Source organism: Chrysemys picta, chromosome 2 (genome assembly GCF_011386835.1).
Source record: "Chrysemys picta bellii isolate R12L10 chromosome 2, ASM1138683v2, whole genome shotgun sequence".
NCBI classification, from domain to species: domain Eukaryota; kingdom Metazoa; phylum Chordata; order Testudines; family Emydidae; genus Chrysemys; species Chrysemys picta.
The window spans coordinates 216,301,284-216,313,916 of NC_088792.1; the positions used below are offsets into that span (position 1 = coordinate 216,301,284).

The 12,633-nt window shown below is 37.3% G+C and overlaps 1 protein-coding gene across 4 annotated transcripts in view; it reads right to left on the bottom strand.

Annotated features, from left to right (window-relative positions):
- Positions 1-960: 960 nt before the first annotated feature.
- LOC101943515 (ras-related protein Rab-10-like) overlaps positions 961-12,633 on the bottom strand; it is a 48,327-nt gene continuing 36,654 nt past the window's right edge. For 3 of the 4 annotated variants that reach the window (XR_006176061.2, XR_254662.4, XM_005279970.4), the window contains 2 exons: positions 11,140-11,241; positions 961-2,103 (listed from right to left, as the gene is read on the bottom strand). Coding sequence is in view for 2 of the 4 variants with exons in the window: in XM_005279970.4 (XP_005280027.1) it covers positions 2,026-2,103; positions 11,140-11,241 (180 nt within the window). In the remaining 2 variants the exon portion in view is untranslated. Of the gene's footprint in view, positions 2,104-9,849; positions 10,007-11,139; positions 11,242-12,633 lie in introns of those variants that run through there. The other variant, XM_065585453.1, reaches the window with a different exon arrangement.

Consider the following 12,633-nt stretch of genomic DNA (forward strand, 5'->3'; position numbering starts at 1 on the left):
AATGGTGGGATCCAAATAGAGCAGCCTAGTGAGTGTCCAGCAGGGGGAGCTTTACCAGAGCTGCAACAGTACTTACCTCAGAGGAGGGACTGCCTCTTATCACCAGCAGGTGAAAAAAATCACCCCGAAGGAGCAGGAAGAATTCACACCCCTTCCATACCATGGTGTTGAGCTGGCCAGTATCCCAGGTGGAGGAAACTGCACGATCTAAAAGGGATGATGCACTGGGGAGATTCCTACTGTGTACTGGGGAACTAAGGAAAGAATTGTCTCCCCCTAATGTGGACAGTGACTGTCACCCTCTTTTAACAGAGGATAAAATGATCTGGAGTAACCAGTAAAAAAAAAAGTACCCATGTTCTAAATCTTGATTAAGATATAGAAATGTTACCTGTGTTTGATATGGACCAAATCTGGCCCTCAGTTACACCTGTGCAGATCCACTGCTCTTTGGTGTAACCAGAGCAGATTTTGGCCCCATTTCTTTGTTTACAGTTTCTTGTCCAAATTCTGTTCTCACTTAGACCAGTGATAAACCAGAACAACAAATCAACTGAATTACTCTGGATTTTTACTGCTGTAACTGACAGCAGAATTTGACAAAATATTCATTCATTCATAAAGACACGGTAGAACCAATTAAATTAATAATCAACTGGGGATACATAACTCCCATGCCAAAAATCATTATAATTAACCAAATCAGAATATATCAACTTCACTCCCTCAGCTTAATATTCTTTATTTGATTTGTGTGTGTGTGAAGTGTTTGTTCTTAATTAAAATAAACACACAGGATCTGATTCTGTTCTTACTTATTATACTTGTATACATCAGGAGTTACTCCACTGAAGTCGGTGCTATAATACCAGTACAAAAATGGGTTCTAGTTAGAGCAGGAATCAGATTTTCAATGTTTTTATACTGGGAGAAAGTGATAGTGTATAGATTAAAAGGCCACAAAAACTGAATATGCTTTTATTAATACTTAGATCACCTAGTATAAAGGAATAAATTGATAAGAACATTAGAAAGCTTAAACATACTGAAAATATGCTATTACAATTATTTTACAAAACTATAAAACTTCTTATCAGCTATCTATTGACCACTGGAAACATTCCATTGTTCTGATGTACAAATTAAGAGGATGCATACATCCATGTGTAACACAATGAAGTCTTTTTCTAAGCATCAGGAGTCCAGTAAATAATGATAATTGATTTGGTGTTCTACACACGGTGTGTAACATTACATTAGTGTAAAGACATGTATTTATGAACTTCTGTTTTTTTCTTCATTCAAAAGTCTGTCTGTATAATGTATGTACATTAGATAAGTTTTTCTTTTCTCTTTTGGTCCTGTTACACCTTGTTTTGCACTGGTATTACAAAACAATACAAACTCTTTACACCGGGGGGGGGGGGGGTGAGAAACCCCAAACAACCAATCCCTCCTCCCCCCCTCCCAAAAAAGAACACAACATACTTTTCTGGATAGTTTTGGGAAGTGACCACCCAAGGACCCAGCAGAATCTCAGTTATGGTCTCTAATTTAATTGATAATGTCTCTAATTTAAATTCAGGCTGTATTGGAAACTTTGGGAATATTTTAAATTGGTCATTTAGATCAGAGGGTTGTATGTGTGAGGGGCCCTTGTTGTAGGGTTCACTATGTGAAGAGACAGACAAAGAAAAAAAATTAAGGCAGTTATTAACTTCAACAAGAGAAGGATTGTACATTTAGGTCCCATTCCTGCAAACACTGGCATATATGAATAGTCCCACTGTGCTGGTCATAGAGGTCCTAAATGCAAATAATTGATTTAACTTCACTTTAAAAACTAGGAAATAGAACATTCATGTATATACAGTACTGTGGCATTATAAATGTCAATACTTACAGCAGCAAGATTTCTCTAACTTAAAGAAATTGCCTAAATAATCAAATTCATTTTAACACCTTTGTGTATTCCTATGAAACAGTTAACATTTCCTGAAGTAAGACAGAAGTGCAGGTGGCATTTCACAACTGGCAGCAAGTTCTCTTTTTCTTACTTTCATTTAGATCCACCACATCTAAGTCACACAATACGCAGGAATTCTGCAAAACAAATTAAAATGAACATGGCATTAAGACGAATGCAGCTGCACTATATTAACATAGATGCTTGAATATTCTTCTCCATGGGTGGACTCACAAGGCAGCCCATCATATATTTTAGCTTTATAAAACATTTTAGTGTGTCACTGAATAAATTTCTAGCTCTGAAGAGTCAAATGAAAGGCTGGACATTTTAGGGAGTTTTCTAATAAATTGGATGAGTCTAGTGCCCATGGAAGTGACAGGCAGATAGGACATGCTCATACTATACTTGGCTCTAGCCCCATTTCTGAGTCCTGAAAGATCCTATGGGTGGGCATGTATGGTCTTCTGAGAAGACATCATAAGTCATGAGCTAATCCTGTAAATCTCTACTCACTGGAGTGGTACATACTTATGTAGGTAGTGCTACTGACTACTTGCATAAGTAGCGCTTTCCCTCATGAGCAATTTAGCCCTAGTGTCATCTACAACTTTAAATAAGCATCAGATTTTGCTATGACAAATGGTATGGTAGTTTTGTGATGTGCACAAATATCTGTACTCATTTTCACATTTAATCTAAAGTAGAAATGGATTTTATGCTCTAAAACCCCATTCTTCAGAGATCCTGTACAGTGGTACTGATGAATTGACCTATTTTGCCTATTTTTTCTAATTTACTGTACAGTAATAAGAAGTATTACAAACTCCCTCAGCTCTGAGAAATTGGATGTGTTTCATCTCATCCCTCTCATTGGTGGAAAGTCAGCTCAAAGGAAGGGTTCCAGCAGCACAAGGCACACACAACTCCTGCTGGGATGGAGGGGGGCTGTGCAGTTCCAGGCAGGGACGTGTCTGGGGTAGCCAGGGATGTTCCAATTCAGTGCATCCTCAGCGGCTAAGGAATCCAAATGATAACTTAAACTAGCAGAACCCCACAAGAGACAAGTAGTGTGAAACATGCCTGCCCTTCCTCAACGATAACTCTCTTGGAGAAACAAGGGCCTTTCTGGAGCCAGGGATAACAATTGCTCCTTTCTGTTCCAGCTGTGGTGACCTGAGTCCAGGATATCAAAGCTCCAAAACTCGTATTTCAGTAAATGAAATGGACTTGTTTAGGGCCTGCTTTGCAGATGTGCTGAGCACCAACAAATCCAGTTGAAGTCAATGGGAGTTGCAGGTGTTCAGCATCTTTAAAAAAAAAAATATATCAGACCCTTTATTGTTATGAAGGAAGTTAACTTATCTTGGCATATACATTATAGTTCAATAGTTTTGCTAGCCAATTTTTTTTTAATCCAAGCAACTCCCAGCATTTAATTAACTCAGTCTTAATAGAAGTAAAACCATCAAAATAGCATTCTATAATAGTAAAACATTTATTTACTGATGTTAAGAGAAGATAATAATCCCAGCACAAGGTTTTGGCCTAAGGCCCTTCCTGTAAGTGATGAGCTATATTGAATTGGGCAATTAATACTGACAAGAAAAACAATCAAAACCAGTTATGCAGTGTACTTGTAGCAAACATCTTAAGTCTCTGAGAGGTGGGACACTGAACCCCAGAATGAGGGGATAAAAACATGGGACCTTCTGTTATGCAGATAAAGAAAAAATGTTTCCAATTTCTCTTACTATTCTTTCCTTTTCTGCTTGGCTTGTTTACCAAGAAAGCAATGATACACAGAGACATGCATGCAGTCAAGAGGAGTCACCCACTTTCTCTCTGAATCCAGCAGCCAGTGTCTCTCAACTTTTCCAGACTACTGTTCCCCTTTCAGAAGTCTGATGTGTCTTGTGTACCCCAAGTATCACCTCACTTAAAAACTACTTGCTTACAAAATCAGACAAAAATAAAAAAGTGTCACACTACTCCTGAAAAATTGCTTGCTTTCTCATTTTTACCATATAATTATAAAATAAATCAATTGGAACATAAATATTGTATTAAATTTCAGTGTATAGTATATAGAGCAGTATAAACAAGTCATTGTCCATATGAAATTTTAGTTTGTACTGACTTTACTAGTGCTTTTTATGTAGCCTGCTGTAAAACTAGACAAATATCTAGATGAGTTGATGTACCCCCCTGGAAAACCTCTACGTACCCCTAGTTGAGAACCACTGCCAGCAGCAATACTTGCATGTTTCTCACTACAGAGGCCAGCTGTTGAAAGGGATATCTCTTTACCTCTTTGAGGGAATAAGCGTCATGGAACTCAAAGCATGGACCTGGGCCAGAAAATGACTGAAAAATGTCCTGCAAACTGCAGAACAATTTATAGGTATGACTGGGAGACTATACAGAGTATGAACTTAGATTTCAAAGGGCATAAGAAATTAAATGTTGGATATTTGCCTTATGGTTTGGGGTTTTTTAAAGTTTCGGCTAAAATGGTTCAGCAGGGTCGGACAGGAGTTGGAATCAGCAGGAGCTGAATATGGCAGCAGGGGAATGGGTTAGGAGTAGAAGTGGACAGGGAAAGGCTGGGGGAACAAGTGTTTATAACTACTAGAAAACACTCCCCTACAGAACCTGGAACTGAATCCATTATTTCTGAGTCTCAACATTCTATTCACAGTAAACAGCTGTAAAACCCACAAGCAAAGTGTGTCTTCATCTTTTTCTGGGGTAGGTCCTCATAGAAGATAACAGCCTTCTACTGCTACCAGTTACTCACTTAACTCAAGGGATAGCTAGTAGGACTGTGCCATATGTAAGCATCCCAACCCTGCTGAAGACCAATATGCAGGGTCAATATGGATCCACATGATGGAAATTTTGTTTTTTCAATTTTTAAGTTTTTTAAAAAACATAGGAAATTACATAAAAACCCCAACATTAAAAGAATGTTAAGATTGCAAAGTCAAGCACTCAATAATTAGGAAATACCAGAATGAAGGTTGTCTTTGCAACCTTTATTCAGCTCCCTTGTATGTATGCATTATGATGGTCTTTAGCTACATGATCACCAGGGATCCTAGTTTTCCATGATAAAAAGCCCAAAATTCTCTGATAAAATCCCCCCATAAAAATCCATGTTTTTCCATGTTTAAAATGAAACACTGAATTTTAGCTTCCCTAGCCACTATATAGGTATTAGGTGAACACAATGTTTTATTGATATATCTAGAATATTTAAGCAAGTTTGAAACCCACCAGTGCCATCAATCATTATAATAAAATATAATCAATAGAACTGCAATTTGTATTTCTTACATATGCCAAATACTTTTATGTTGAGCGATGGAGTTCGGCTGTCAGCCCTGGGTCGGTTAATGTGGAGACCCAGATAATGGGGGCTCGGATAAACAGGGTTCTACTGTTGTTGGGGTTTTTCCCCCCCTCAAAATGAAAAAACTAAGGATTCGCAGTAAAAAGGAAAATTCCGCATTTTTCCGTGGCCAACAGATTTCTAGGATCACATACTTTTTTCCACAAGACCTTAGGACACATTCAGTGTACAGGGCAGTGCTCGCTGAATGAGCACCAGTTGACTTTTCTTTTTATATTCAATCATGTAATGTGTGGACCCATGAATTGGATACTTCATACCATTCAAATCCTGTACTGGTTGCAGAATTATTAATTTCTTCATGGGCTTTTCTAGATGCTGTCATTGTAGTATCTGAGATCTTTACAAACATAAATTCATTAATGCTCACAATACCACTCTGAGGAGATATTATTATCCCCATTTGACACATGGGGAACTGATGTACAATGATTAAAACAAAAATGATCAAATTATCAACTGTCTGAAAACTTGAGAAGCCCAGGGTCTGATTTTTCAAAGTACATGGCATTTAATAGCACTTCACGTATGTTCACAGCAGAGCTCCCAATGACCACGTTTGCAGTTGTGAGCACACACGGCATATCTACAATCAGATCCCAGGTGGCTCAAGCTGTGTACCCAGAGGAATGCAGTGAGGAACACACACTGCTCACCTGTGAAAAATTTTATGTGACTTGCCCAGCACCACATAGGAACTCTGTGACACAGCCAGAGATAGAATCCAGTTCTCCAGAATGGCATGCAACTGCCTTAACAACAAGACTCTCCTTTCTCTTCAGTTCCCTTTCCTCATTCACCACACATACTTCTGCAACAAATGAGGCATGGGCCGTACAGACAACAGCCCCATTCACTATGCAACCCTGATTCACTCCCAGAGTACAGTCTGTCCTGTCCACAAAATGAGGAAATACTATGTGGTCATGTAACTAAAAACTGTATCATAATGTATTGTTTTAATATATCTTTGGGCATTTAATTAAATATAGTACAGATTAAATTAATTGTATACATAATCTTTCAGGTTTCATTATCTAAAACATCCCTAATCAATATAAAAGAAACCACTATGAAATGGTTATAGTAGTATGTTCATATAGCGGTATCTCTTCATCCAAATGGTATCCAATCATTAGGCTTTATATGTTACTCTCACCTTCAGTAGAGGAAAACCCTGGATGGAAGCATTGTGCTCGGTTTTGATAGTTCTTTTGCTCAGTAAATACATGTTTATTAAATACAGAAACTTGTTTTGATGATTAACTGTATTTTTGGGTAGTGAAGAACATTGTTTTTTTTATGGTTTTGTTGTATTCTTCAGAGAATGGCAATTGCTCCTGGTATTTATTTTGCTGATTTGGGGGGAAGGGGAGTTTAAAGCATAGTTTCTTTCCTCCTCCCCCCCAGTTAATATGATGTCATAACCAAGAATCCACAAAGACCAGACTTAAGTACAGAGACTATAATATTCTTGTCAAAAGCTATTTGGGAAGACGACTGATCTTCAGCCATTAAACTGAGCAACATATGACAGTATGCATAAATCTAAATGCTAACTGTATTTTTTTCTGTTTTTGTTTAAAGTGTGACTCATGATTGCAGGATGGGTCATTTGGTAACCATGAGCAATGTTATTAAACAGCTGTCATCTTCTAATGAGCAGGTTTAGGCAAATCTGAATCCAGATTCTTAAGAATTCTGAATAAATAAAATACTGTTATTTGTAAACATGCCTCTGCAAACTTTCAGAATAACTGATAAGCGCAAATACAAATGTCAGAAACATTAATTCACACTAAAGATTTTTTTCAATAATATAAATAGCTGTTTGAATTGAACAAAAAACATGTATTAGTCATTCTCAAAATTATGGCCTGCCTCTGTTATTCAGGTGAGTAGTTGTAATGAGTTCAGGTGATCAGTAAACTTTAATGAGGCAATTCATGTGAGAGCTGCAAGATTGAGTCCTTACTGTAAAATGATTTTCGCAACTTGCACACAATTTAAAAAAGTCTATATAATGTTGTTTTAACTATCTGATAACATTGAGAACAAAAAATATGCCTCAAGCAGGAAAGATGTAGCAGACTCTGACATGGGGTAACTTGCTGCCATGGTTTAAAGTATGAGGCCCACTCTTTTATATTAGCAAGTGTAGTGAGAATAATTTTGAAAAACAAATGTATAATGTGTTTTAACACATTTCAATGTTTCCTCCAACCTGAGAGTCCTTCAAACCACAAACTGCTCTAATTTTACAGAGTTCCTGGAAGCCCTGAATCTGTGCACAAATTATAGGTCCCCAGCATTCCGGTTGCAGGAAGAGACTATATAGTTAGTTAATAACTATATATGCCAACAGATGGAGCTCAAGAATATTTAGCAAAAATCCTGGGTTTTGTAGGACCAATAAAAGTTGTTGCTGTGAACCTGCAAATATATTTCTCTCTGCAGCTTTTTACATCAGCTCTTAACATAACTCACCTGCTTCCTGGCAACCTGGCCCTAATGGCTTCCCCAGGGAACTCCTTAAAGGAGATTTCCTCTGTGGGATTGGTGTGAGATAATATGCTTTCCCTGGCCTATCTATATCCAGCAGGGCTGCATCTAGTCTTCACCTCCTTCTCCTGTGTGGATCCTGGGATAGGAGGATCAATGCTATAGAGGCAAACTGGCCAAAGGGAAGGGAACACAGAGACCTGTGCCTTGAGGAACAATTTTGGACCAGAACATTGTGTGGGGCTTTACCTTATTTTATGATGGGTAAATAAATGTTTTATTATTGTAAAACAGATGTACCACTGTCCCTGATGCGTGGATTATAGCACGGCATCATTTTACACAGTTGCTGGTCACATTGCTGACTACATTCACTTCTCCAACATAGGGTTAGGGAGGTTAAAATTCAAGCAGTACATCCAGGTTTCACTGTTTTGTGAACAAGCAAATTATTTTGTTGTACCTGAAAATTTTGGTGAAACCAGAAGGCAGAAGGAAGTTATTGTAAACTCTGCCTTACCAGTCCAATAAGAAAACTAAATAAAACTGAGGTGAGGAAGAACCTTATTTGAATCAACAAAACAAATTTTCAAATATTCACCTCAGTTTCCCTACCCTTTTCCATGCTGGATTTGTGCTTCTTTTAAAGCTAATGACTAGTTTAGCTAATGTATGTGTTTGTTTTGCAGCACAGACAAGAGTCCTGGATTAATCTGACTGAGACTATCAAAATCATTTCACTTATAACCAAAGGTGCATTTGAATAAAGGTTTCTAGAATTAAAAAACTGTTCCCCTTAATCCTCAATATGATTAGTATTGATACATAAATGTGCTAGTGAGTCTTCACAGCTGTTATTGCTTACCTGTAATTTGAACTTCAGATGTCTCAGCAACAGCAAACATGTCATTATATTAAAACAACAATATCCTTTTGTGTTTCAAGTACATGCAGTAAATTCCTTGGTTACAAAAGAAATTAAAGTAAACCTATTTGAGACACTCTGCCAAATCTTAAGAGGCCTACTGTTAGTGCTTCTGATGTGAATGATTTTTTTGACAGTAATAAGGTTATTGAGCGCATTTTCATAATAATGGACATCAGTCCACCTAAATATTTTTTTCTGAGAAATAACCAAGCTTAGTACTATTGTATGATGGTATTGGTCCTTGATTTAGAAGCAGTCTGACTCTGAGCTGATTAGTTTCACCACTATTGTGATAATTAGGTCTATGAATTTACCCTACTTGTGAGCGCAACTGTAAAAAGTGAATGAAAGTTCATGGAATGTCATAATAATCTACAACAACAAATGCTGACTGAAAAAGGTGCAAAAGTAAGACAGAAAGACTGAGTTAGTACAAACAAAAAGTCCTACTGGTAATCAAGGACTGTATTAAGATTGTGACTGGTAAACAGAAGGAGAATGGAAATAAATGATCTAAAATTGGTGTTTCAGAAATTAGACCTAATTGGTAGACAAAATAATGAACAGATAGGCTATTCCATCTATCACTCACTTTCGGGATCCTTAAAAAAGAGACTTTGGGAGGAACTCTGGCTACTGCAGCAAACTTCACCATTGTGGCTGCCACCCCCACCATCTCTTGGGAGCCCAGGCCTTTGTCATCCTGATCCCAAGAAATGTTCTGTCCCGACTGGGCCAGAGAAAGGAACACAGATGATTTTTTCATCTCTACCAGCTGCAGCTGAATCCCACGCACCACCTGGGATGTGAGCTTTTCTCTCTGTCTTCCCCCACCCCCACAACATGTGTCCCTTTCCTTCCCCACCTGATTTCTTTTCTTTCCAAGTTCTCTCCTTTTGCCTTCTGTTTAATAAGAGTCTGACTTAGCCAGCCAAAACTGCATATTCTGGTACACTATGTATTTCCAGCAGTAAGGTTGCAAGTATCCAGAGACAGAACTGTCATTTTTTATCTTTGCTGTTCTTTTCTCTCTCCTTTTGTGTGTGTGTCTTGTTTTGTCTTCTAGAAATGAGACTTTAAAAGCAGCAGCAGCAACAGTTCCAGCCCATCTCTACTAACTTCTTCTCTTTTCCCCAAAGGATAATTATTACCATCTTTAATATCACCCAAGAGACTGTCCAACAATTCTTTCCAGCTAAAGGGAAAGGGAACAAGGGATGTTGTTAAAATGAAAGCCTTATTTACTACTTTACATTTCAAATATTTTAAATGTTTTCCCTCTTTTCTGTATTTTTAATAAACGGTTGAAAGGATTTTTAATGCTGTTTACACCATGGTACTAAGCAGGCTGAGGTCTCTGTATATCAATTCTCAAACCTTTTCGAAACTGTGTAATGTTGGACATTGACTGGGTTATGTTAACACCTTTGAATCTTTGGGCCCATATAGTCCACCTGAATTAACAGACCACCACCCTGTATGGCCATTTAATCAAAACACTGGAATTTTCAACTTTGTCAGAAATTTTGTTCATTTATCTTCATTATGACTTCAAGACTATTCTGAACTGAAGGCTAGTTTTGTATAAGTAATGTTGGTGATGAATGACAATAATAATACATTTAAGGAGAATATCCATTAATATCTAAAGCAATATTCTGCTATCTAAAAATAAATCCCTTGATGGAAAATATTGTTTTAGCTAATTAATAATTCAGTGGTTTGTAATTATTGCTCTAGACACTCAGACTCCATCATGCAGTAGTAAGTACCTTTACACTGCCACACCCTTCAGGCTGAGACGGATTCTGACAGCAGCAATCCATTGCTAATTAAGTCAGAAATCCTTTAAGTCCTAGCAATTTCAAAAGAGGAGTTCATTTTCCTCTTTACTTAGCAATATCAATGTAAATAATTTGCACATGTGTGTTATAAACTGTGGATCAGACATTTGCTAATTGAAAATAAAGGGCCAACTCCTTCCACAGTTTCTATACCCCCTGGCCCAAGTCACGGTGTGGCAGTGGAACCACTCTGTGGCTGCTGAACCTTCCTCTGTGGAGAAGTGCCTGTGGCTGGTGAATCCGCAAAGCTGCACATCCACCAGCCCCACCTCTTCCCCAAGCCCAAAACTTTTGTGTGCTAGAGTACAAGGCACATCCACAGAGCACAGCTCCATGGTACACAGGTGGCCTATATTCCCCTGTAGAGAGGCTCACCAAACTGGTTCTGCTGTGTTAAAGGTCTTCCGCAGCACTTACTCTGTCCACAGGATTTGTCCCAAACAAGTTTTATTGCATTGCCTCCTCCCCCCAAAAAGGAACCTACCTTGTCCAATATTTCCTTGACCAATACTGAAAAGGCATCTTCAATATTTATGTTATTTGTAGCACTGGTTTCAAAAAAAGGTATACCATATTCCCATGCAAGCTGAAAAACAAATAAAGGCAAGAGAATGACATATGGATATATGTACAATACTATTATAAAAACAAAATATTTGATAAAGCAACTTTTCAATACCAGTAAACTTAGACTAATAATAAATGATAAATTAATGGAGATATCCTATCTCCTAGAACTGGAAGGGACCTTGAAAGGTCATCGAGTCCAGCCCTCTGCCTTCATTAGCAGGACCAAGTACTGTTTTTGCCCCTGTTTTTGACTGAATTAATAATAAATAATAAAGCATATATTCATAAATTTAGTGAATGCGATTTCATAGAATAATTTCATATGCATCCTCAAGTTACTAATTTCAGGAACTTTTAAAACATTCTCATACATTTTGCACGTGCAGTGATGCTTTTTCTGACATGTGTCTTCATACATAAATTAAAAGATAAAAGGCTAATGGGCTCTTCTAATTGTTCATTGAATGGAGAATGGATCATATACAACAAGTGTATTTGAATGAAACTTTTTAAAATATAGAGATGGAAGCTTTGGACTGCAAAATGTATAGTTTCAAATCTGGCAAAAATCTATAGATATGAAAATGAGGATGTAAAAATGAACCCAGTTCTAGATTATAGAAATAAATGATCAAATATAAACACAGACACTACAGTCTAAATGGTAATACAATACAGAAAAGGATAACATTGAGGTTAATGGATAATATGTTTATGTCTTGTGGAATTTTTTTTAAATGATTTTTGTCTGTATTTGCAGCATAGGGATATGTGGCCTGATCTAAATCCCACCGGATCAGACCCACGGAGCATAAATTGAACAGAGCTGGATTATAAGCACCTGAACTTCGTATATCCCTAATTTTGGGGATCTAGTTAGTGTATTGCATAATCTCAGTTTTCTCCCATTTTTGAGATTAATTTTGTAATTAATTTTCATAAAATAAAATCAATAAAAATACAAAAAGGTAAATGACTTACAGCTTTTACGTTAATAAATATAGCACATTTCACAGGCTATTCAATACAATTTTACAATTATGCAATTTTACAACTTGTCAAAAGCTGTAAGACCAGACAATACACAATCAGACAATATTACACAGGCATAACTTGTTAGGGTGGAGGTAACAATAATAATAAAAAAGATACAAATAGGAAAAAGGGAAGCTGGATATGGGGGAAGTGGCAGTTATTGAGAGGGAAAAAAAGTGGAGAGGTCAGGTGGAATGGAAGTCTGGAATTATTTGAGCTATCTCAACATTCTTTATCCAAATGTATCAAGAAATGGGGTCCAAATTTCTTCAAATTCATATAACTGCTCTCTACATCGAAAACCTATTCTTTCTTTTGCTGCTAACTCAGACAGGTCTGAATATCACTGCTCTATTCTGGGCATAAGCCCTAC